General features: G+C 42.2%; 1 protein-coding gene across 2 annotated transcripts in view; it reads left to right on the top strand.

The window, feature by feature from the left end:
* The window catches only part of SMPDL3B (sphingomyelin phosphodiesterase acid like 3B), a 123,227-nt gene that overhangs the window by 22,526 nt on the left and 74,453 nt on the right, over positions 1–26,248 (top strand). Inside the window, exons 1-6 of one of the 2 annotated variants that reach the window (XM_040424334.1) lie at positions 6,817–6,835; positions 9,587–9,720; positions 9,827–10,040; positions 15,158–15,255; positions 17,861–18,004; positions 18,093–18,265. In XM_040424334.1, coding sequence (XP_040280268.1) covers positions 9,660–9,720; positions 9,827–10,040; positions 15,158–15,255; positions 17,861–18,004; positions 18,093–18,265 — 690 coding nt within the window. In that variant the 5' untranslated portion in view covers positions 6,817–6,835; positions 9,587–9,659. Of the gene's footprint in view, positions 1–6,816; positions 6,836–9,586; positions 9,721–9,826; positions 10,041–15,157; positions 15,256–17,860; positions 18,005–18,092; positions 18,266–26,248 lie in introns of those variants that run through there. The other variant, XM_040424333.1, reaches the window with a different exon arrangement.

Here is a 26,248-nt window from a genome sequence, read left to right as displayed (position 1 = left end):
ATGTGCCACTCCTCTTTAATCTAATGATCCTCAGCGGTGTTCTGCTTGTTTATTTGTTTATAAGGTGAGGAGGGAGCTGTTGCATCTTTTGTCCAAAGGAGTCCCTGCTGTTCTAAATTTTCATCTTTGTGTGGTCAATTTTATTGTGTTTTTATAGTATTTGATTAAAAAAAAATTTAGGGGGTCTTTTATTATCCAGAAATACGCCTATATTTCTGTAAACTACAGAATCAGGGTAATAAATATTGTTTTGTTTGACTGTTAACCCTCGATGTGTTAAAGAAAAAATTTATTAAATTGGAAAATCTGCCAAAAAATGAAATTTTGAAATTTCATCTGCATTTTCCTTTAATTCTTGTGGAGCATTTTCCTTTAATTCTTGTGGAGCATTTTCCTTTAATTCTTGTGGAGTAGAAATTTTCTTAAAAATTTTAAGAATTGCTTCTAAAATTCTAAGCCAACATCCTAAAAAAATTAAATGACATTTTCAAAATGAGGCCAACATAAAGTAGACATATGGGGAATGTTAAGTAATGAATATTTTATGAGGTATCACTTTCTGTTTTAAAAGCAGAGAAATTGAAAATTGCGAATTTTAAAAAATTTTGGGTAAATTTTGGGATTTTTTCATAAATAAAGGTGAAATATATTGACTTAAATTTATGACCATCATGAATTACAATGTGTCATAAGAAAACAATCTCAGAATGGCTTGGGTGTTCCAAAGTTATTACCATATAAAGTGACACATGTCAGATTTGCAAAAAATGGCCTGGGCAAAAGGTCGAAAACTGGCCCGGGGGAAAAAGGGGTTAAAAACAAATGGCTTGAGTAAATATAACAACTGTTCACCTTCTTTTTTTTTTTTTTTTAAGGAATATGTTCACCTTCTTGTCACTTTAGCAATGGTGCTCTGTCAAATTGACTCACCCCGTATAGTATAACAATTAACTGTATGTAGCCAATGAGGATATATATTTTTATATAGATATTTATTATAACAGTTACATTAACAATTTGCAAAAAATCTCTTCACAAAAATAATATAAAACCGTAAAAATAGATCAGCTGAAGGAATAAATAAAAAGAATGAAAATAAATAAATAAAAAACAAAATATACCACATTCAATGGCAATATCACACTGTAGGTTGTATGGGCAATAGGTCCACTGGACGCTTATTGAACAGCAGAGATTGATAGCATTATGTGAGTGTTATCCAGTACATTCCAGAACTGTAAAGGTTACATAGCTGTCACAACCAGACAGCTGAGAAGCTCTGACAGGAGCCGTCCAGAACCTCCTCCGTGAGTTTCTTTGTTTTGATTTCAGTTCCTCATCTCGTTAGCCTATCTCAGCTGTCATGCAGTTGGACTGATTGCTTCCCTTTAAGTTCCTCCCCATGATGCATTAGGTTGCGGCTTATACAACTTCCTGGAGTGTGTGTGCATGCCTTTCCTAGTTCCCAGTCGTCTGCAAGATAAGTACTGTTTATGTATTTGTGATTTTCTGTTTGCTGGATCCAGGTGACCCTGGCTCCCTCCGTGTCTGTGTAGGGGGCCGGTGGTCTTGTCCCCTCACTATTGTAGGGTCTTCAGCTGTAAGATAGTCGAGGCACTTGGATATGCGCCCATCCACCTTTGGGGTGTTCGCATGGGCTGAGCAGTCAGGGAGAGTGGCAGGTCTCATGCAGGGGTCTCCCTTTTGTTCCTTAGTTGTGGATCCAGTGACTCATAGATTATATTGTATTGTCTTGTTTCCCTGTACACCATCCGTGACAATAGCATCATAAATCAATATAATGCTATACAACCCCGACAGTGCTGGAAGTTCAGGGCAGGAGCTGCACTGTGAGTCCGGAGCGTGACACTCGCTCGTGTGAAACCAGTCTAAGAGATGGTCATGTGACCATATTTCTAAAGGTTTTCAACGTATCCTGTGTAATCTATTCCTAGGTTATTAGAGATTATGGTTTTGTTATGGCTCTAACTTTGATTTGCAGCAAAAACCTGCAACAAAATCAAGATGTACTATAATGCCCAAATACATAAATGCAGGAATGTATGGCTGGAAGCTAATCCATGGCCCTATGCAGTTTTCGTAGTGTTCTGCCTGAAGCAAGAGGCTACCATCTCATGGATGGTGTGCCCGTGGACCTCTTATTGCTTCTGCAGTCTATTTCCAATTGGTGACTATTCTGGGGAGCCCTTAGGCCTCATTCACACACACGTGGATTTTCACGGACCTCTGTCCGTGAAAACCCGTCCTGCTGAGTGCACGAGCGCACGGCGTCATTGGTTGCTATGACGCCGTGCTCTTCGTGCCGCCGCTGTACAGTAATACACTGGTATTATCTATACGAGTGTATTACTGTACAGCGGTGCCACTAAGCGCATGGCGTCATAGCAACCAATGACGCAGTGCACTCAGCAGGCCAGGTAGAAAATCCACGTACAGTACAGACCAAAAGTTTGGACACACCTTCTCATTCAAAGAGTTTTCTTTATTTTCATGACTATGAAGGCATCAAAACTATGAATTAACACATGTGGAATTATATACATAACAAACAAGTGTGAAACAACTGAAAATATGTCATATTCTAGGTTCTTCAAAGTAGCCACCTTTTGCTTTGATTACTGCTTTGCACACTCTTGGCATTCTCTTGATGAGCTTTAAGAGGTAGTCCCCTGAAATGGTCTTCCAACAGTCTTGAAGGAGTTCCCAGAGATACTTAGCACTTGTTGGCCCTTTTGCTTTCACTCTGTGGTCCAGCTCACCCCAAACCATCTCGATTGGGTTCAGGTCCGGTGACTGTGGAGGCCAGGTCATCTGGCGCAGCACCCCATCACTCTCCTTCATGGTCAAATAGCCCTTACTTTCAAAGTTTTCCCAATTTTTCGGCTGACTGACTGACCTTCATTTCTTAAAGTAATGATGGCCACTCGTTTTTCTTTACTTAGCTGCTTTTTTCTTGCCATAATACAAATTCTAACAGTCTATTCAGTAGGACTATCAGCTGTGTATCCACCTGACTTCTCCTCAACGCAACTGATGGTCCCAACCCCATTTATAAGGCAAGAAATCCCACTTATTAAACCTGACAGGGCACACCGGTGAAGTGAAAACCATTTCAGGGGATTACCTCTTGAAGCTCATCAAGAGAATGCCAAGAGTGTGCACAGCAGTAATCAAAGCAAAAGGTGGCTACTTTGAAGAACCTAGAATATGACATATTTTCAGTTGTTTCACACTTGTTTTTTATGTTTATAATTCCACATGTGTTAATTCATAGTTTTGATGCCTTCAGTGTGAATCTACAATTTTCATAGTCATGAAAATAAAGAAAACTCTTTGAATGAGAAGGTGTGTCCAAACTTTTGGTCTGTACTGTATGTGTGAATGAGGCCTTAGATTCCACACCCCAGTCTATCCAGCACAAAACCATTTGCAGCCTAAGGCCTCATGCACACGACTGTTCTGTTTTTTTCCGGTCCGCAAATTGCGGATCCGCAAAACACAGAAGCCGTCCGTGTGCCTTCTGCAATTTGCGGAACGGAACAGGCGGCCCATTGTAGAAATGCCTATTCTTGTCCGCAAAACAGACAAGAATAGGACATGTTATATTTTTTTTTTGCGGGGCCACGGAATGGAGCAAAGGATGCGGACAGCACACGGAGTGAATGGGTCTGCACCCAAGCAGCAAAAACTGCGGCTCGGATGCGGACCAGAACAACGGTTGTATGCATGAGGCCTAAGGTGATGTTTATACAAAGAATTTTTCCATTAGAAAAATCTGCCACACGGCAGAAATCCAAGGGTGAACTTCATATTTGTATTTATGTTGAAGATTTGCAATTGGACATGAAATGCATCTGTACTTGGATTTAGCCACATTCAATGGGCTAAATCTGCTTGTGGCTATCCTGTGCAGTTTCTGTGGCAATAAATGACATGCGGCTGCTATATTGTTGATTTCCTATTGAAAACAATGGTAGGTAGATTTTAAGTGGATTTCTAGTGAATTTGGTGCATAATAAGCTCTAAAACCTAGTGTGAAAAGTCCACTAACTACTCCATTTTCTAATGCCTCCAATCTCTTTTGTCCTTTATCACATTTTACAGCTCACTCTAACCTACCTGGCGCTATCTAGCACCTAATCTCCCTAGTCAAGCCTGCTAAGGGAACATGTTGCCCCTTAAGGCTCCCCACTTCTTCCAAGTTTGTTGCTCAGTTTTTTTGCATACGGCAGATTCATCACACAGTTTGTATGTTGCGGCAGTATTAATAATTCTTACGTTACGTTTCCAAACATTTAGGAGGTCATTTATTAAGACCAGCGTTTTAGATAACCCTTTAGCTGGTGGTGGATGCTCCAAATTTATGTAGAGGTGCCTAAAACAGATGTAGAAAATGATAAATGAGACAGGCCTGCTGGCCCACCCCTTCCCCACACCTACTTTTCTAGACCTGGCGTCAGGCTGGACTATCTCCTGTTCTCAGAAAACCCATCAGAGAAGTTATGACTGTACCTCTTATCTCTGTTCTCCTTTTAAATGGTTAGAAACAGTTATTTAAACTCTTATCTAAGTGACCATATTTTAGTATAAATGAGTGTTTATAACCACTTAGGAGAACATTGGTAATAGCTACAGAGGGAGATAACAAACAGGAGACAGACCAGCCTGGAGTAGATGTGTGAGTGTGAACAAGCAGCTGTAGAAGGCAAATGTAGCAATATTTTTTAAGCACATAATAGGTGCAAAAATGTACAGAACTATAAATGAGTGTTTAATCATTCTTAGTGTACCATACAACGTTCCTTTCCATGGGTAGCAATTTATCAACAGGATACACACCCTATTGATGAATCTGTTGTAGGCATAAAATACCGCCATGTGAGACTGTGACTCTAAAACCCTTCAACTTTTTTGACACATTCAGGGTCTTCAGAAATATACTGTTCTGCCCAACACCATATTGTTCAGTGTGTTTACAGGAGTACGCATGAGCTAGTGTACACACATTGATAAATCTGCCTTGTGTTGCACACACAGATGGGCTGTGTGTGTGCCCAAAAATATAATAGTTACATTATATTAAGTAATATTTATGCACTCAAAACATATAATTCAAAATATTGGTTCAGTAAACCAAAAGTTAACATCTAGAAACTTGTAGTGACATACCAGAATGTCTTTTTTTTTCTAGATTGCCCCTTTTCCACTATGATTAGTGATAGTTGCAATGTTAGATGCCAATAGGAAGAAAACCCATGTGTTTCCAAGGTGCAGTTAGATCTCAGTTTGTGCTAGACCTTTGTTTTACAAAAAAATATACAGTAAAAACCCGAAATTAAGCATATCTTGTAAATATATACCCCAAGTGCATTTAGCCCCTTCTACTAGTAATGTCACACCCAACCCATGGTCCTTATGTAAATAAATACTTTATATGAAGCAAATAGTCAGTGAGCATTATTCACCATCTTGTTACCATCATGCAGCAAGAGCTCTATTTACAGTACCATCGTGGCTTCCCTTATTAATAGAGCCATGACTACGATAGAGGCTAAGTTTTCAAATGGGTCCCAATAAATCCTGACAAATCCCGCTCTCATATTACAGTTTGTTAGGTCTTTGTTGAGGTTCCTTTCTCATCTACAAATATAGCACTGCAGACTACAACCCTAAGGCCCCTTTACACTGGTCGAGTATCGGGCAGATAATCACTAACATGCCTTCGTAGGAACGCTAGTTAGCAATGATCTTCCAGTGTAAAGGTGCCACCGATTACCTGTTGAATGAGTGAAACGCTCGTTCATTGGGTAATAGGATCGTTTGTGCAGTCACCTAAATCATCATTTGCCGGCAGCAGATCATGCTGTCTAAACAGTCTCTGCTGGCAGCAAACAATGATTATGTATGGGGATGAGCGATAGCATTTGCGATCGTTCCTCCCTATACTGTGGAGGAGATGGCTGCATGTAAATTCAGAGATCTCCTTCACTGACTAGCAGAAGATTGCCAGGAAGGAACATTTCCTTCCCGACAATCGTCTGATCAATTGAGGAGTGTAAAGGGGCCTTTAAATAGTTTGTAAGGTTGGAAAAATCACAGGTCCACCAAGTCCAACCTACCATGTTGATCCAGAGCAAGGCAAAAAAAAAACTATGATGTGAAAGCCATTTGTCTCATATTAAGGCTAGGGCTACACGACGACATGTATCGCGCGACAATTTTTAGAATGATAATCTAGGATTCGCAAAAAACCCAATGGATTTTTCTGCGACTGTCGCAGCATGTCGCAGTGCGACACCATAGACTATCATTATAAAAATTGTCGTGCGACATCAATGTCGCGCAACACATGTTGCAGTGTAGTTGTGCCCTATGTGTCGCGCAGCCCTAGCCTAAAGGAGAAAAATCCCTTCCCAACTCCAAATATGGCAGAATAAATCCCTGGATCAACATCCCATCTTCAGGAATCTAGTACCCATAACCTGCACCTGCAGTAAAACCTAAAATTGTGGCTTTGAGGGTATTTTGTTGAATAGATCCAGTGCTAAACTCTGAAATGAAAATCTACCTTTATTCACTTATGGCATAGTGTCACATGCCGGGGATCCCGCGAAGGACCTCTGAGACGTCAGGCGAGCAGGAACACCGGAACAGAAAATGGAACAACGGAACTTTATTAAAGAGAACAAGCTCATGACAGGAACTTAAAGTACACACAAGGAACATTAAGGAGAGAACCCACTGCGCCACTGACTGGCAATACTCTAAAGGGGCGTGACTAAGCAACACCTGGTATTCACTCGAGTCTCAGATGGTGAGCATAGGCTTCAGCCAAGGTAGTTGCCAGGGGATACTCCAGAGCGTAAACCGAGTCAGTGGCAGCTGGTCCAGACAGACCAGGAGATACCTACGAAAGTACCAATAGTACTAGAGTCCACAGACAGACAGGCATAGACATACCAGCAACAGGTAGAGCAGAGACGGAAGCAGTTACCTGCGCCGCAAGCAAAGGAACCAAACAGCCCCAGGAATAGCTGCACACGGAAGGCGAAAGGGCATACACAACCACAGGAATTCCCCCACCGGGGAAACCAGGAAAGCCGTTCCGGAGGAACTGCCAGACTGACATGAACATAACATCAGAAGCAGAAACAACTGCCAGACAGGACACGGAACAGAACAGAATCAGATGTAGTTAAGCACTGCTAAGCTTACACATACTGAACAGGTAACAGAAAACATGACAAACGACATAAATGTAGAATCAGGTGAAACCACACCGAAGTAGGAACAGAATGACCCCTAGGATCAGCAGCAAGGGGACAACACCCAACAAGCAACACATAGACAGAGTACAGACAGAACCGAGCAGAGAACTGACCTACAGACAAAAGCACAAACACTGCCCCCCTTGCAACCAGCACACAGGAAGATAAGGTTGCCTACTGAGGGCACCTGGGAGATCACACCCCTGGAAACAACACAGAAAGATAAACCCTTCCAGGTCAGGGAGAAACGGAACCCTGCAGTACAGAGCGTTGCCCATAGCAACCAGGAACATGGAACCAGAATACAGGAACAGAAATGCAGATACAGTCAAAGGGGTACACACGGGCAGAGTACACACTAGACACCGCAGCCAACACCGAAACCTGAAGCCAGTACGCAAGGGGATGTGCAGCCAGCCTACACGGCAACACACGTCACGGTGAACCGCAACGTGACACATAGAAATCCATCTAAACGTACTGTGCATGTCACAGTGGCGCTTATGTGTTTTGAATGGCTTCCCCATTCCTAATCATAGCTATGATGTCAATAGCTATGAATTCCTTTTATGTCAAAATTGAATAAAGACCATAGTGCAAACTTGGCTTATGGAACTGGGTCAAAGTGAGCTCCATGTGCTACAGGGTGGAGGAAAATGTTTCCAGCAAGCTTTTTTCTTTTCTTTTTTTTCTCTATATTTCTAGGGATTTTACAAGATGTAGGGCTTAAAATGACCTTTAAAACTGTGTAACATACCTGTAGCTTGACATGCGTATCTCCCAGTGGAACAAGCCTTTAGGTTGTAAATTGCATAGAATAGATAATCTATACACAGGTGAAACTTGAAAAATTAGAATATCGTGCAAAGTTCATTTATTTCAGTAATGCAACTTAAAAGGTGAAACTAACATATGAGACTCATTACATGCAAAGTGAGATATTTCAAGCCTTTTATATGTTATAATTTGGATGATTATGGCTTATAGCTTATGAAACCCCAAAGTCACAATCTCAGGTACCCTTTGCTCAGGGGATATGGATTAATTAGCTGACTAGAGTGTGACACTTTGAGCCTAGAATATTGAACCTTTTCACAATATTCTAATTTTAAGCTGCATTACTGAAATAAATGAACTTTTGCACGATATTCAAATTTTTCGAGTTTCACCTGTATATAAAGAAGGACATATGTATGTATGTTCCGCGATCACTCAAAAACGCAACCATTGATTTTAACGAAACTTGGTATACACATCCCTTGCTACCTTGAAAGAAATCTTGTGGGGTCACAGCTCTCTAGGACGTACCGTTCCTGAGATATTCCCAAAAAATTACTTGCAATAGTTAATACAAGCCTGCAAGTCTTTCTCTTCATATCCCAACTGCCATACACACGGTCACATGTCCCTTATCAGCCAATAGAAGCTCGCAGGCCCTTAGTCTCCACATACACACAGTTTTACTCCAGGTTTCCATAACAACCCAGCTATTTCTCTTCACTGCTGTAGGTCATCTTTAGGCTAGGGCTACACGACGACAATAAGTCACGCAACAATTTTTATAATGATAGGCCATGATGTTGCACTGCGACATGTGACATGCTGCGACTGTGACAGTCGCAGAAAAATCCATCTTGCATGGATTTTTTGCAACTGTCGTGTCACAGTCTCTGCATGTCACATGTCGCAGTGCAACATCATAGCCTATCATTATAAAAATTGTTGAGACAAAATGTCACGCCACACATGTCGTCATGTAGCCCTAGCATTAAAGGGGCAGGGTGCTGTGGAGGTCACTGTTAAAGGGGCAGGCACTGTGGATGTTACTGTTAAGGGGCCAGGCCACTGTGGAGGTCACTGTTAAAGGGGCGGACACTGTGGAGGTCACTGTTTAGGGTGCAGGGGCCACTATTAAAGGGGCAACTGCTGTGGAGGTCACTGTTAAGGCAGCAGGGTACTGTGAGGTCACTGTTAAGGCAGCGGGGCACTGTGGAGGTCACTGTTAAGGGGACGGGCCCCTGAGGAGATAACTGTCAAGGGAGTGGGGTGCTGTGAAACTCAATGTTAAAGGGGCGGGCTGCTGTGGAGGTCCCATTTTAAAGTGGTGGGGCCCTGTGGGGGGTCAGTGTTAAGGGGTGGGGGGACTGTGGAGTTCACTGTTATGGGGATACTGTCGATATCTTTTAACGACACACACAAACATCAAATGAAATAGATGAAATACACCCGTGCGAAGCCGGGTCCATCTGCTAGTATTTCATACATAATATAATGTTTAACACTTCCTGAACAAACAGTGAGATCAGAGTGAAGACGAGGAGGAGGAGGAGCACTGGATTAAAGTCTGCACCGACACGGCCTTCTTCTACAATGAGCTCTGTAATCTTTCAGCTTCTTGCAGTCTACATCGTTTTCACCTCATCAGAAAGAGGTAAGCAGGCTGATGGCCATAAAGAAAACTAATGGCTGCAAGGAATAAAATAGGTTTGATAATGAACTTCAACAAATGAAGATTGTTTGATTTATCCTTTTCTTAGGTTACTTCTGGCACTTGACAGACTTGCATCTAGATCCTAACTACACAGTGACCACTGACCCTGGGAAAGTATGTCCATCTGCAGGTGACCAGCCTGTTACAAATGCAGGGAAATGGGGGAATTATCTGTGTGACTCTCCAGGTGCTCTCATAAACTCATCCATTTATGCAATGAAAACTATCTTGCCTGACCCGGACTTCATACTGTGGACTGGGTGAGTACAAAGTGCATGCAGTCAGAGGTATCAGACATTCACTATCAGATTTCTCTGACTGACTCTGCTCTCTTCCATGTGGATATACTAATCTGTATTCCTGTCTACATCAGTGGCTGGCAATCATAAGTGAGTGAGGACATGTCAGGCTATACTCTGTATTATTTCTTAGTGGCAGGGGTATCACTAGGACAAAACATAAGGGGTTTGGGCCCTGGATGTATTTGCTGCTACCGATACTACTGTATCAACGTATTTAGGACGACCATACAATTGAATTACTGCAGCAGGACCCCACTGTTCACTCAGTAAAACGGCACAGATGCCGGATCTCAGACGGTGTGATGACGTCATCATGTGCCTGCACCAAGACTCAGGCAGTGCACATTTTATTGCAACCACCTAAGCCAAGAAGCCATCAACTCGGGCAACACAGGCTGGAAGACCCCTGTGGCCTGCATTGCAGACAGTGGCAGGACGTCATGTATTTTTCTTTTCCTCCTCACTTCAGGGAGAAGATAGTACCGGGGCACTATGTGGGTGGGTGTGGGGTCACTGTATATACAGGAGGCACTAGAGAGGCATTATACCTATTGGGGGAAAGTAAGGGACATTATAACTGCGGGGTCATTATACCTACTGGGTGCACTAAATACCTATTGGGGCACTACAGAGGGGCATTATACCTATTAGGAGTCATTATACTGGGGGCACTGTAGGCAGCATTATACTTACTGGGGGCATTATACCACCTGGGGGCACTTTAAAGGGCATTATAACTACAGGGGCACTAGTGGGGGCAATATAACTACTAGGGGCACTATAGGGGGAATTATAATTATTAAGGGCACTATACAGGGAGTGCAGAATTATTATGCAAGTTGTATTTTTGAGGATTAATTTTATTATTGAACAACAACCATGTTCTCAATGAACCCAAAAAACTCATTAATATCAAAGCTGAATATTTTTGGAAGTAGTTTTTAGTTTTAGCTATTTTAGGGGGATATCTGTGTGTGCAGGTGACTATTACTGTGCATAATTATTAGGCAACTTAACAAAAAACAAATATATACCCATTTCAATTATTTATTTTTACCAGTGAAACCAATATAACATCTCAACATTCACAAATATACATTTCTGACATTCAAAAACAAAACAAAAACAAATCAGTGACCAATATAGCCACCTTTCTTTGCAAGGACACTCAAAAGCCTGCCATCCATGGATTCTGTCAGTGTTTTGATCTGTTCACCATCAACATTGCGTGCAGCAGCAACCACAGCCTCCCAGACACTGTTCAGAAAGGTGTACTGTTTTCCCTCCTTGTAAATCTCACATTTGATGATGGACCACAGGTTCTCAATGGGGTTCAGATCAGGTGAACAAGGAGGCCATGTCATTAGATTTTCTTCTTTTATACCCTTTCTTGCCAGCCACGCTGTGGAGTACTTGGACGCGTGTGATGGAGCATTGTCCTGCATGAAAATCATGTTTTTCTTGAAGGATGCAGACTTCTTCCTGTACCACTGCTTGAAGAAGGTGTCTTCCAGAAACTGGCAGTAGGACTGGGAGTTGAGCTTGACTCCATCCTCAACCCGAAAAGGCCCCACAAGCTCAACTTTGATGATACCAGCCCAAACCAGTACTCCACCTCCACCTTGCTGGCGTCTGAGTCGGACTGGAGCTCTCTGCCCTTTACCAATCCAGCCACGGGCCCATCCATCTGGCCCATCAAGACTCACTCTCATTTCATCAGTCCATAAAACCTTAGAAAAATCAGTCTTGAGATATTTCTTGGCCCAGTCTTGACGTTTCAGCTTGTGTGTCTTGTTCAGTGGTGGTCGTCTTTCAGCCTTTCTTACCTTGGCCATGTCTCTGAGTATTGCACACCTTGTGCTTTTGGGCACTCCAGTGATGTTGCAGCTCTGAAATATGGCCAAACTGGTGGCAAGTGGCATCTTGGCAGCTGCACGCTTGACTTTTCTCAGTTCATGGGCAGTTATTTTGCGCCTTGGTTTTTCCACACGCTTCTTGCGACCCTGTTGACTATTTTGAATGAAACGCTTGATTGTTCGATGATCACGCTTCAGAAGCTTTGCAATTTTAAGAGTGCTGCATCCCTCTGCAAGATATCTCACTATTTTTGACTTTTCTGAGCCTGTCAAGTCCTTCTTTTGACCCATTTTGCCAAAGGAAAGGAAGTTGCCTAATAATTATGCACACCTAATATAGGGTGTTGATGTCATTAGACCACACCCCTTCTCATTACAGAGATGCACATCACCTAATTTGCTTAATTGGTAGTAGGCTTTCGAGCCTATACAGCTTGGAGTAAGACAACATGCATAAAGAGGATGATGTGGTCAAAATACTAATTTGCCTAATAATTCTGCACGCAGTGTAGAAGCACTATATGTACTGGAGATACTAAAGGGGGTATTATAACTATATAGCATTATAATGGACATTATAGCTACAGGGTGCACTATAGGAGACATTATAACTACTGGGGACTCTACAATTGGTATTATGACTACTTATGGAAGGGCCTTATTACTACTAGGGGCACTATGGGGCATTAGTTCTACTGGGGGTTCTGTGGAGACACTATTATTATTGGGCATAATATGGAGGGCACTACTACTAACAGGAGCACTCTTGGAGAGCATTATGACTGAAGGGGCATGATTACTAATGAGGGCATTCTGGGAGAGATTAATTACTATTGGTAATACTTTTGGAGCACTTTGAGGAATATTTGCGGAACATGTAGTGTAAAGATCAGGAAACAGCTCCCCATCAAAAAGCTGATCGGGGAAGTTCCCGGGTGTTTGACCCCTGCCGATCAGATACTGATGACCTATTCTGAGGTTAGCTCATCAATATAAATTGCTGCACAACCCTTTTAATGCTTATTGTATTGGGGCTTGGTCCCTGAATCTTTTGAGACAAATAACATAATATTTTTTTTATAGTAGCTCATCAGATCTGTCATGACAATAAGCTTAAGTGGAGCTTGCTTTGAGGAAAGCTTTCCCAATCTCACAGTACAAGGTCTGATTCTGTCCTAGGCTCTAAATGTATGGCTCATGCCCTGAGACATAAAATAGCTGTTTATGGAGCTTTATGGAAATAAAATTGATACCAGGTTAAATTTCTAATGCTTCAGCTCTCCAATGTATAGTCAGTTCTGATTGTTTCTCGTTTAGTCAATTTCTCAGATTGTCAACATAATGTTCTAGCAAACAAGTAAGCACAACAATTTCAATAGCCTGTTGCTTAGAATGACATATGAGAACATTACACTCCAGTTTATAGTAAATTTACAAAGCTCTATTGGCAGCAGTCTGTATTCCGTGAATGGAGTTTGCAAAGGGCTGTCACAATTTGAGGACTATGGGAGTCATTTATCAAACTGGTGTAAAGTAAAGTAGAAAGTAGCAACCAATCAGATTCCTCCTTTCATTTTCTAAAGGAGCTGTCCACAATGAAAGGTGGAATCTAATTGGATGCAATGGGCAACTAGGTCAATTCTACTTTACACCAGTTTGATAAATGACCCCCTATATAAGGATACATGCTGGTATAAATGGCGCTTGAATTGTTTCAGTCTCTGATTGCTGTTGTGGATTCTCTAAGGCAAATGTTACTTTTTTTTATTAGTATTTTTTGCAGACAGCACAGTGACCCATTCATTTCTATGGGGCCATCCACACATCCAGATTTTTTGTGGATCTGTGTAGCCATTCTACAATTTATAGATCATGTCCTATTCTGGTCCATGTTGCAGATGAGAATAAATGAGAGTGAGAAATATGTGGAATGCACACGGAAAACATCTGTATTTTGTGGATCCGTGGTTGGTGTAGCAGAATACATATACAATTGTGTGCATGAAGCTTTAGGAATTGCGCTTAATTTAATCACTTACAATTACTATTGGACTGGAAGCGAGACGTAAAGATGGGGACACACGGGGCGGTACGGATGTTGTTACACTTGCAACACCATGCTGCAATTACAATTGGCCAAGTAGTTAGTGCCACCATATGTGCCCCAGGCTGCTCAGTGATGAACTATTGGAGAGAAAAGGGCCCATGCCTAATTCTTGCACAAGGGCCTTTTGCTGTCCATGCCCTCCCCTGTTAGATCGGCATGGGATTTCCAGCTTGTAGGTGTAAACAAGAACATTTTTATTCAATTAATGCAAGATGAGACTTTAAAAATGAACATGTAGGCCCCTTGCAGGCTAGCGTGTCCAGATTAGGTCCGGATGCGTTGCGAATGCATTCAGTGAAAAATGCGTGATTTTGCAGGCAAAGTCATTTAGTTTTGCCTGCGATCTCGATCAGTTGTTCAGTTTTTATCACGCGGGTGCAATGCAATTTAATGCATTTTACATGCGCGTGATAAAAAACTGAAGGTATACAAACATCTCTTAGCAACCATCCGTGAAAAATGCATCGCATCCGCACTTGCTTGCGGATTCAATGCGATTTTCACGCAGCTCAATTCACTTCTATGGGGCCAGCGTTGCGTGAAAATCGCAGAATATAGAACATGCTGTGATTTTGTGATGCGTGAAAACCAACGCACATGTACATAGCCCCATTGAAATGAATAGGTCTGGATTTCGTGCGGGCGCAGTGCGTTCGCATCACGCATTGCACCCGTGCGGAGTATTCGCTCGTATGAAAGGGACCTTAAAGCAATGGGGAAAACAACAATACAGAAATTAAAACAGCATATGTGACATACTTTTTCTTAATCCCTCACCACCACCCCTATTCCTTCCCTTCCCTTCTCCCATTATGCACCTCTATTAGACAGGGTTTTTATGTCCCATTTTTATGCAGTTATTGAAGCCAAAGACATGAATGGATATTACATGTAAAAATTGACATATGCTAAACATGGAAACCAACCTGCATTGACATTTCAGTTCTGTCAGATGGCCACATCGACGCTTTTAAGTTTAAGTATGACAGGGCATCTTAAAGATTCCATGTTATGTGTAGCTCTCCTGGTGGCCTCCTTCTCCAGCAATGGCAGCAGAAACAAGTCACATATATCATTTATGTCACCTTTTTTGTCCAATGTTTTAATTTTAGGGATGACACCCCACATGTACCTAATGAAAAACTTAGTGAGAAGGCAGTATTGGAAATTGTGGAATGGCTGACAACACTAATCTTACAGGTGTTTCCAGGTAAATTGCCAAGTATAGTTTGTAGCTTGTGCTGGTCATTCTTATCACCATGAATCGTCCGCTTACCACTCCTCTCTTGAAGTGCACCTTGCCATACACAGAATGCGTGGAGTCAGGTTAAGGACTCATTCACTTGACCGTATGGTCGCCATGCCCATGTTGGGACTGCAAATAGCGGTCCGCAAAACATGGGCACCAGCCGCGTGAACCCCATATTGCGGTGGAGACCCATTGACTTGAATTAGTCTACAATCCGCAAGATACTGCAAAAGATAGGACATCTTATAGTCCCATCTTTTGCTGTAAAGAAGCAGACCCAAAATCCCATGGAATGGCTTCCAAGTGTTTCCGATCTGTGCCTCTGCACCGCAAAAGATAGTACATGTCCTATCTTTTGCCACAACTTGTGGATTGCGGACCCATTCAAGTCAATAGGTCCGAACAGCAAAACGGAGTTCACACGGCTGGTACCCGTGTTTTGCAGACTCACTGTTTGCTGTCTGCAACGCGAGCACAGCAGACATAGGGTCATGTGAATGGGCCCTAACTAGTCTTTCAATAACATTGTACAGTCCAGCAGAGAAGCCAGTCATAAAATATAACTCGTATCCCACCAAAGATAAAGCAGCAAAATACAGAGCAGGAATATAGGGTTTAAATGTTTCACCAAATACACAGTTTATTCATAGGCTATGCTGAAGATGTAGTTGCATAATCCTTCTTAGTATTTGGATGTGTTAATGTTGACAGAATAAAAGTTACTGTATTTTTCGGACTATAAGATGCACCAGACTGTAAGATGCACCTGGGATTTGGAGGAGGAAAACAAGAAAACAAATATTTTTCACCAGACCTCAGATCGGACCCCCATTCTTCAACAGAACTCAGATTACACCCCAAAATCAGACCCCCGAAGCTCCATCAGACCTCAGATCAGATCTCCCAACCTCCATCAGCCTCAGATCAGACCACAGATCAGATGTTAAAAAAAAAACTAAAAACTAATCCACTTGCTCCGGACGGCGCTGCCACTCACTCACCGCTCCTTGGTCTTCTTCTGGCCTGCTCAGCACTGTGACCTGACGTCGCACACCGGGCCAAGAGCGTGCCTTTGTGCACTACGTTCTGACTCTGTTTGCAGTCAGCGCAGCGCTAACCCCACCCCTCCCCACGCCTCCCGCATGCTGATGACCGCTTCCATAATCATTAGCATTCGGACTATAAGACGCACAGCCACTTATCCCTCACTTTTGTGTCTTATAGTCCGAAAAATATGGTATATTTTATGATTGGTTTCCTTGCTAGAATCTACAATTTTATGGTATGCTTGTCATTGTTTTATATCTATTGTGCAGAGATGGAGTAATGCCACATGCAAAATGAACATCTCCTTTTATTTAATTGAAATGGTGGAAAGTGTTTTAGGGCCAAAGAGCTCTTTAAGAATAGTGACAAATGTGGTGGCCTGTGGGCGTTGAATACACAGCCGCGATGTGGCCATGCCATGCAATCTGCAGCTATTTTCTATTATTCATTAAAAACTGATCAATAATCTTTTTCTTATTGTTAATGGCCATATAAGGGTTACTCACAAAATCACACAACCATTAACAATAAACAAGTGACTAGCAGTTTTTAAGGGTCTAAAAAAAAACTAGCTTTCACACTAGCGGCAAGGAACTCCAGCAGGCTGTAGTTTTATTCCGGCCGCCTCTCTGCATGATTGCCATGCTGCCACCGGAACTCCAGCCCGCTCCCATTATAGTCAGTGGGGCCGAAGCGGTAGTCCGGGGGCAGACATGCACTAGCGGCAGCACGGATCCTTGCCGCTAGTTTGAAAGTAGCCGTTGTCTGCCATAACCATGCAGTTTTCAGCCACGTAGTAGGCATGTCTGCACTGCCACACAGTTGCCCTTATTTCTAGTTTGGCAAATTATTTCATTCAGCCAACAGCTATCAGATGAATACCTAAAATAGTTGTACTTGGGTGAGTGAGATTAGTGGCTACCAGAAACTGTTACCATTTGGAAGTACGGGTTCAAATTAAATCTAGGGTCAGGGTTTGACCACACAATGTGTCCATGACAGCCACCGTGCAGCTATGCAAGCCATGGCGGTATTTTATTAGCTCATTAGAACTGAATAGTTTTTTAAGTGTCCATTGTTAATGGCTGTGAAATTACCTTATGGACATTAGCAATGAACGCTGAATAAACAAATTGGTTCTCATGACATGCATAGCCACATAGTTATCTCTCTCCCTTATGCTATATCATGTACATTAGATTGTTAGTAGATCCTGTTATAATTGGTAGACTCTGCAGAGAGATATCTGTGAGTATGGTCATTGGCCATGCCAGTTGCATAATACTGCTTCGAGTCAAGATTAGTCAGCTTGGTTTTTGGTTCTCTGTACTCTGCTCAAAAAATAAAAAGTACAGAAACACTGACTATTATTCCACATTGTAATAAATAGGTATATATACACAGAAAGGAGAGGATGACAATATAAAGCATACAATTATTAGATTGCTAATAGAAATATGAATTATGTCAACTTAATGAAGTCTTTAACTAAAATGTTTGTACTTTTTTTTCCAACCAGAAACCAAAGTTTACGCAGCCTTAGGAAATCATGATTTTCACCCTAAAAACCAACTACCAACACAAAATAATTCTATTTATTATCGGATGTCAGAACTTTGGAGTCCATGGTTCAAGCAAGAATCTATACCTATGTTTCAAAAAGGTAAAATATTTTGCTTGTTTATTGAAAATTATGAAAAAAAATGATAAAAACATTTTTTTTTTAATCAAGACATGTCCTCTTGTTCTAGGAGCATTTTACAGTGAACAGGTGATGAACATAGAAAACGTGGGACGTATTGTTGTTTTAAATACAAATTTATACTATGATTCCAACAGTATCACAGCCAATATGGAGGATCCAGGTGACCAGTTTGTATGGCTGGAAAACCAGTTATCAGATGCTTCTCAAAAGGGAGAAAAGGTAACATTATAATATAGTAATATAAAGGCATACTTAAAAAAAGCCTGTGTAGACATGGACCTAAGCCTGACAAGACATATTCAAGATATGTGTTCTAAATATTGTTGCTGTCCATAATTTCAAAGTAAGGCTAGGGCTCAAAAAAGGAGTAACACCATTTGTATTGCGAGATTATAGCCCATTCAGATGTGTTAAATCACACACTTCTGGAGTTTTTACAGTACCAGTTCACCGTGTAAATAGCAAGTCAGTCTGTCCCCAGTTTTGTTTTGTTTTTATCTGAATTGGTTAAAAATGTTGTACTGATTTTGAAAATATAGCTTTACAGCAGTTATAGCAGTGTCTGGTATAGAGCTCCAAATCGGCTGCATAGACACAGATACCATGCTGAATACCAATAGTCACCATTAGAGGAAGTTTAGGAGCTTACTGCATACTGTTTCTGTTTCTTAATAGGAGGAATTTATGAAGAGTTGATCTCAGGGCCATAACTAGAAAACACAGGCCCCATATAAAACTTTTAAATGTTCCCCATTGGTGGTAGCATTGTTTAACAAAACAATGCTACCAACCATGATCACGCTGTACACCATACAAGTGACTACAGTATTGACCAGACACAGTCAGGGGCAGAATAAACATTCCCATTTAGTGACTTATAGTTGACGTCTCTTCCAGAATTATTCTCCATCTGATTCAGACCACCATGATGGCTTCTCCCAACAGAGTTTGGCCCCTGTATAGTGTGCCACACTCTCTGTTCACCTTGTATATAGCACCAGGCTTACAGCCCCCTGTATATTGCACCTTTTGGCTGTGCTCCCTGTTATATATTGCCTCCTGGCTGCTTTGCCCTCTGTATATAGTGCCTCTTGCCAATGCTTCCTGTATTATAGCCTGTACCATCTGTATATAGAGTTTGTTGCCTGTGCCCCCTGTATATATCGCCTCTTGCCTTTTGTGTACCCCTGTATATAGTATCTTCTGAATGCTTGTGGCTCCTGTACATAGTGCTTCCTGCCTGTTGTGCCGGCCAGTGCCCCCTATATATAGTACCTGCTGCCTCTTGTGCCCCCCTGTCTATATTGTCTACTGCCTGCTGTGCCCACATGTTTATAGTGCCTCCTGCCTGCTAATACCTCTGTATATAGTGCCTCCTGCATATAAAGTCTCCTGTGTTGCTCTGTTTCACATTTATCATGCATTTTAGACACTTTTTAGGCTTTAATAAACAGTTGTGAAAACACAAAAAAAAATAGGATATTATAATGTACAATGCATTCGGAAAGTTTTCAGACTCTTTCACTTGTTTCACATGTTGTTATGTTGCGGCCTTGTGCTAAAATAAAAAAAATTTCCCCTGTCAATCTGCACTCAATACCCTATTGATGAGACATTGAAAACAGAATTTTAAATATTTTTGCTTATTTATTAAAAGGAAAATCTAAAATGGGCATAAGTATTCAGACCCTTTGTTATGACACTTCAAATTTAGCTCTGGAGGCCTCCCATTTCACTTGATCATCTTTGAGATTTTTCTACACCTTGATTGGAGTCTACATGTGTTATATTCACTTTACTGGAAGGATGATTGGAAAACACACCCCTGTCTATATAAGCTCTCACAGCTGGCAATGTATATCAGAGCAAAAACCAGGCCATGAGGAGAAAACAATTGCCCTTAGAGCTCAGAGATAGGATAGTGTGGAGGTACAGTTTCTGCTGCACTGAAAGTTCCAAGAGCACAGTGGCCTCTATAATTCTTAAATGGAAGAAGTTTGGAACAATCGGTACTCTTCCTAGATCTGGCTGCCTGTCATGGCTGAGGATGGGAAAAACCCTCAGCCGTGCGATGACAGAAGATGGTGGTCGCTGCTAGGCCAGGACAGGAATCAGGGAGCAGGTCACCTCCTAATACGTCCCTAATTCTGACCCTGTCTCCTAGCCGTATGAGCCGACCCTGATGGTGGGAGGGCTCATACTCTGGAACCTATAATCCCTACTAGCCCTCAGGGAAGCCCTGGACTAGGAGCAGGGTAAGATGACCTGTTCCTCCAAGACACGGACGAACAGGAGTCTCACTAGCCAGACTGCAAAGGAAGGGGAACATAAACAGCATATGGCAATGGCAGGTAAATGAAACAAGTACAACACCTACCTGCCACGGACACAGAGCCTGGAACCCATGCACGAGTGCTGCTGTCCACAAGAACACAAACGGACACAGCCCACACCACACATCACACAGGAACCCAGGACCATAAGCTGCAATAAAGAAAGAGACCACAGAAACATCTTCAAAACATCATACATAAACTTATGACCACAAGGGTGGCCCTCACTGGCAGATGGTATATAACCAGGAGGATGACTCCAGCTAACCATGGCTGAAGTACCCCCAAGAGTCTGGCATCCAGCCGGAGCTAAATAGCCCCAAGTGGCCACACCCACACACAGACACACCCAGTGTTCACACACAAGGAAGGGAGTTAACCCTTCCTACACCAGGCAAGGGAAGACTGCCACTTAAAGGGGAAGTGTACAAACAACAATCAAAGTGCAGCTGTTACCGCCGGCAACGAAATGCGTGGCAACCATGTCTTGGGAACCAGCCAAGAGGCCGAGACACTGCCACCACATGTATACAACACGACACGTTGCCACGGACAACCGCAAGTGACAAAAAGTGTCACAATGCACACATACACAACCTTGTGCACAACAAACCCGGAAAGTGCACACATACAAAGAGAGGTTGCCAGGTGAAATCGCATGCACTTGACAGCAAGCTGCCTAGCAACAGCTCAGGCTGCTATGCTGCCAAATACAAACATGTTGCCAGCGGCAACCACACGTGAGGCAACATACAAACAGCCCTCACCATGTGGTTGACAACAAAACCAAAACCGCAGGCAACTGCATGCGGATAAGGAGTCACGACCATAACCGTGGTCGTGACACTGCCTCACTAAACTAAGTAATCGGGAGCAGAAGAGCCTTGGTAAGATACCAAGAACCCAATGGTCACTCTGACTGAGCTCCAAAGATCCTGTGTGTGGATGGGAAAAACATCCAGAAGGTCAACCATCACTACATCACTCCACCAATCTGAGCTTTATGGCACAGTGGCCAGAAAGAAGCTTCTCCTCAGTAAAACACATATGAAAGCCCAACTGGAGTTTGCATAAAAGCACCTAAAGGACTCTCAGACTGTGTAAAACAAAATTCTCTGGTCTAATGAAACTTTTTGGCCTCAATTCTAAGCATTATGTCTGGAGGAAACCAGACACTTCCCACCACCTGCGCAATACCATCCCTACAGTGAACCATAGTGGTGGCAGTATCATGCTGTGGGGAAGATTTTCAGTAGCTGGGACAGGGCAACTGGTCAGGGTTTAGGTAAAGCTGAGTGGAGCAAAGTACAGAGATATACTTAATGAAAACCTGATCCAGAGTGTTCTGGACTTCAGACTGGGCAGATGTTTCACCTTCCAACAAGACAATGACCCTAAGCACACAAGTTAAGACAACACAGGAGTAGCTTAGGGATAACTCTGTGAATGTCTTTGAGTAGCTCAGCCAAAGCCCTGACTTGAACCCAATAAAACATCTCTGCAGAGACCTGAAAATAGCTGTCCACCGATGGCCCCCATCCAACCTGTCAGAGTTTGAGAGGATTTGCAGAAAAGAATGGTCTGCCATCCTTGTAACATACCCAAGACTGGAGGCTGTAATTGATTCCAAAGGTGCTTCAACTAAGTACTGAGTAGAGGGTCTGAATACTAATGTCAATGCAAGATTTTAGTTTTTCTTTTTCTATAAATTAGCAAAGATTTTGAACATTCTGTTTTCACTTTATCATTATGGAGTATTAAACGCAGAATGATCGTCAATTTTTAAAAAATTTTATTTTAGCACAAGGCGTCAACATAAAATGTGAAAAAAGTGAAAGGGTCTGAAGACTTTTTGAATGAACTGTATGCACCTGAAGATCAAGCTACCAGTTCACCAGGTACAGTAAGATTTAGAAAAGTGTCCCAATTTTCAAAAATTTGCAGTCATACAAAAGAAATGCAGTTGCGCTTAACCAGTGTGAACAGCAGGGTAACGGGAGAGAAGCTCATTCTAAATTTATTCCAATAATAAATCCCATATGTGGGCGAAGCTCAAGCGCTTCAAGGACTTTTTAGTTTTAACTTGTTGTCGTGCCTATTATTGTCCCATGCTTGTAAGTATAATAAATGTTCAACCTATGTTCAACTGCTGCACTATTTGGGGAATTTATCATGATGGGAAATTTTGAAGTTAGTAGGAAAGATTTACTAATCCTATAGAAGGCGTAATATTAAACAGGCTGTCAAAACGTGCACCAAATTTGTCACAGTGGCCCAGGTTGGATGATAAATATGGTGCATGGATAGATACTTTTGTCCATATACCAATTACTGGTTGGCTTAATTTAATTTTACGCCAGAATTTTGGTGCAGTTTTGGCACAAAATGTTGCATCTTAGCCAATGCTCACTCTAAGCATTACGCTAAGGGTACTTTCACACTTGTGGCAGAGTGATCCGTCAAGCAGTTCCATCTGCAATCTGCATGCAAACGGACAGCATTTGTAGACGGATCCGGATGCGGATCTGTCTCACAAATGCATTGTAAGAACGGATCCGTCTGTCCGTTTGTCAGACGGACAAACGGATCAGTTTCTATTTTTTTCACACTTTTAAAGGTCTGCGCATGCGCAGACCAGAAGCACGTATCCGGCAGTATTTTTAATGCCGGATCCGGCACTAATAAATTTCGATGTAAATTAATGTCGGATCCAGCTTTCCGGCAAGTGTTCCGGAATTTTGGAAGGAGATAAACCCGTAGCATGCTGTGGTATTATCTCCGTCCTGAAAAGTAAAAAAAAATGAACTGAAGACATCCTGATGCATCCTGAACAGATTTCTCTCCATTCAAAATGCATGGGGATAGAACTGATTAGTTCTTTTCCGGTATTGAGTTCCTAGGACGGAACTCAGTGCCGGAAAAGAAAAACGCTAGTGTGAAAGTACCCTAAGCCCCCCTTTTTTTAGCAAGTTGAAAAAGTTGTCCTAAATTGTGCCAAGCTGTGACAATTTGTGCTACTTTAGGCAGATTCTAAACACAGACACATTAATAAATATGGGTTAGTGTTTGATGAATTTGGAACACCTTTAAACATAATAGTTTTGTCTATAGATAATGCAATTTTTTTATGCCCCTGTCCTACTGGGTTAAGATTCTGTATTTTTTTCCGACTTTTTAAAAAGTTAGTTGATAAATGTAGAGTACATCTAATTAGCATAGCTAACCGCTGCATCTCCCCGTTGCGTGTAACAAAACATCCGGTGATGGGGGGGGGGGGGGTTTGAGGCCAATAGCAGGCTTCAACGGGGGCAAGCCTCTCTAGCATCACGGTGTGCCCGGGCATTTTGGGGGACATTATAGGTGTTGGATAACCCCTCTAACTTCTTCACTATATTTCAGCCCTGCCACTAAATAACCTGCTAACATCATTTCAGCTGTCTTCTTGTTAGTTAAGGACAAAGTGTTAACGAGAACAAGGCAGATGCTGATTGAATTAGAAGAGCAAACTGGCTGCTTTAAAGGGGTGGGGGTACTTGAAGTCAATGGGCCAGATTTATCATAACTCTGACAGCTCACTCCACTTTCACATATGGGTAAAGTCAGTTTTAGCCAAGTCAGATATATGATCGGCCCTTTAAGACTGTAATAAATGTGGTTTGACGGTAGCAGTTTATCTGTCAGTAAGCAGCTTTACAAAAGTCGCACGTCCTTACGAAAAAGTTGCATGTTCTATTAAAAAGTCTCATAAGATAAGCATGGTCCTCACTGGAGTGAAATTGCGCATTTTTTTGCGACTTTTTAAATAGTCCCAATAGTAAGTCTGTCTAGAGATTCATTTACATAAGAAAACACGCCCACTTTCAGAAAACTGGCGAGCATAGTGCAGAGCAGAAAAAAGTCGCAAATTTGTGCGCAGTTTTAGCGTTTGCGCATTTTTTTTTAACTTTTTTACTCCATTATTCTGACTTGAGCTAATGATAAATCTGGCCCATTGTCTTCTTCTGTTAACCAAGGATACATAATAGCTGAATAGAGCCAATAATAGCTCCAATTGCCAATGTTGAAGGAGCAATATATCACGATTTTCGGTCAGGTAACCAGAAGCTGACGTTCTCTGCTGCCTCACATGCAGGCGCCTGAACCGGAAGTCTCGCCAGATGTTTCTACGCTATACTGAAGTATAGTTTTAAGCATTTAATACGTTTTTTAACTTTTGACATTCAGCATGATATTTACAGTGTTGATCCTTCTTTTTCAAGACTTCTGCAATTCTCCCTGGCATGCTGGATAAGGGTCTGAGCCAAATTCTGACTGATGGCAACCCATTATTACCTAATAGGTGCTTGGAATTTATCACACTGTGTGTTTGTTTGTCCACACGCTTATTTAGGATTGACCACAGGTTCTCAATTAAGATCTGGAAAGTTTCCTAGCCATGAACCCAAAATTTCAATGTTTTGTTCATAGCACCATTTAGTTATTACTATGGCCTTGTGACATGGTGCTCCATCAAGCTGGAAAAATCATTGTTCATCACCAAATTGTACTAGTACTGTCAGTCTGTACTATATGTTTTTCTTGGAGAGAAGTAGCTTCTTTGTTGCCCTGCTTGACACCAGGCCATCCTCAAAAAGCCTTCGTCTCACTTTGTGTACTGATGCACTCACACCTGCCTGCTGCCATTCCGGAGCAAGCTCTGCTCTGGAGGTACCCAATTCCATAAATCCTCTTTAAGAGGCAGTCCTGGCACTTGCTGGACTTTCTTTGGCGGCCTGAGGCCTTCCTCATGGCAGTTGGACCTCTTTCCTTGAAGTTCTTGATCATCCGATAAATGGTTGATTTAGGTGCAATCTTACAGCAGCAATGTCTTTGCCTGTAAAGCAATGATGACTGCCCACTTCCTTGGATGTATCCTTGGTTATGAAAAGAAGAAAGCTTCTAGATATTCAAATATTAGTTCACCAATTTTTTTTATCCAAAATAGCTGAAGGTTGAAATCCCTACATGCATGTTTCATGTACACCTGGGATATTACTCCAAGTTGATTCTAACATTCACACTGGAGATATTCAAGTATTACAGAGTGAGTGAAGGACACTTACAAATAATGAGCCCCTGGTGTGGGATCCATTGTATATCAGGGCTGAAAACAGGCTTAAAGCGATGGGGCCATATATCACGGCAGGGAGGTCTGCTGATGTGCAGGTCTCTGTAGAACAGCGCCGCGGTATGTCTTGAGGTTATGGTGCAACCTATCCGAGGACGCCCACCCGCGCTGTTTTTAAATCTGATCATGCCTCAGAAGGAGGCTTGGAGCGCAGTGCGGTGACGCGATGAGGGAGGTTCGCGTACCCGTGCATGCGCAGATCTGATCGCACCTCAGAGTGAGGCTTGGAGCACAGCGTGGTGACGTGATGGGGGTGGTTCACACCCGCGCATGCGCAGTCCGCGCTGAGGATGCCAGCGCTTCCAGGACTATGTCTTGTTTTCAGGCGCAGCCAGGCAAGCAAACGTCATTCACAAGGAGCCAATCGGATATGTCAGCGCCCCGAGACACGGTTACTCCATTGGCTTATGGTGAGAGTTGTTGCTGTGTAACCAGGATTGTGACCAGAGCGGCGCACTCCTAACCTTAAGGAGGCGCTCTAAATATAGGCATTTCATGGCAATTTACATAAAGTAAAAGGGTTCTCTGGTTATAGAGGTCCATTCACAGAGGCATGAACCGACAAAGGCACAAGGGACGTGTCCCATCTTTAGAGAATATATAAGTGGGACACTACATTAGTAGGAGGAATTTTATCTTTCATAGAGAAAGGTGTAGTAATAGTCCTACATGATAATTAGATGAAACAGCTATAGCAATTTT

Source organism: Bufo bufo, chromosome 3 (assembly GCF_905171765.1).
Source record: "Bufo bufo chromosome 3, aBufBuf1.1, whole genome shotgun sequence".
NCBI classification, from domain to species: domain Eukaryota; kingdom Metazoa; phylum Chordata; class Amphibia; order Anura; family Bufonidae; genus Bufo; species Bufo bufo.
Note: the sequence above shows the minus strand (reverse complement) of the source record. Positions and strands in the feature narration are given on the sequence as shown.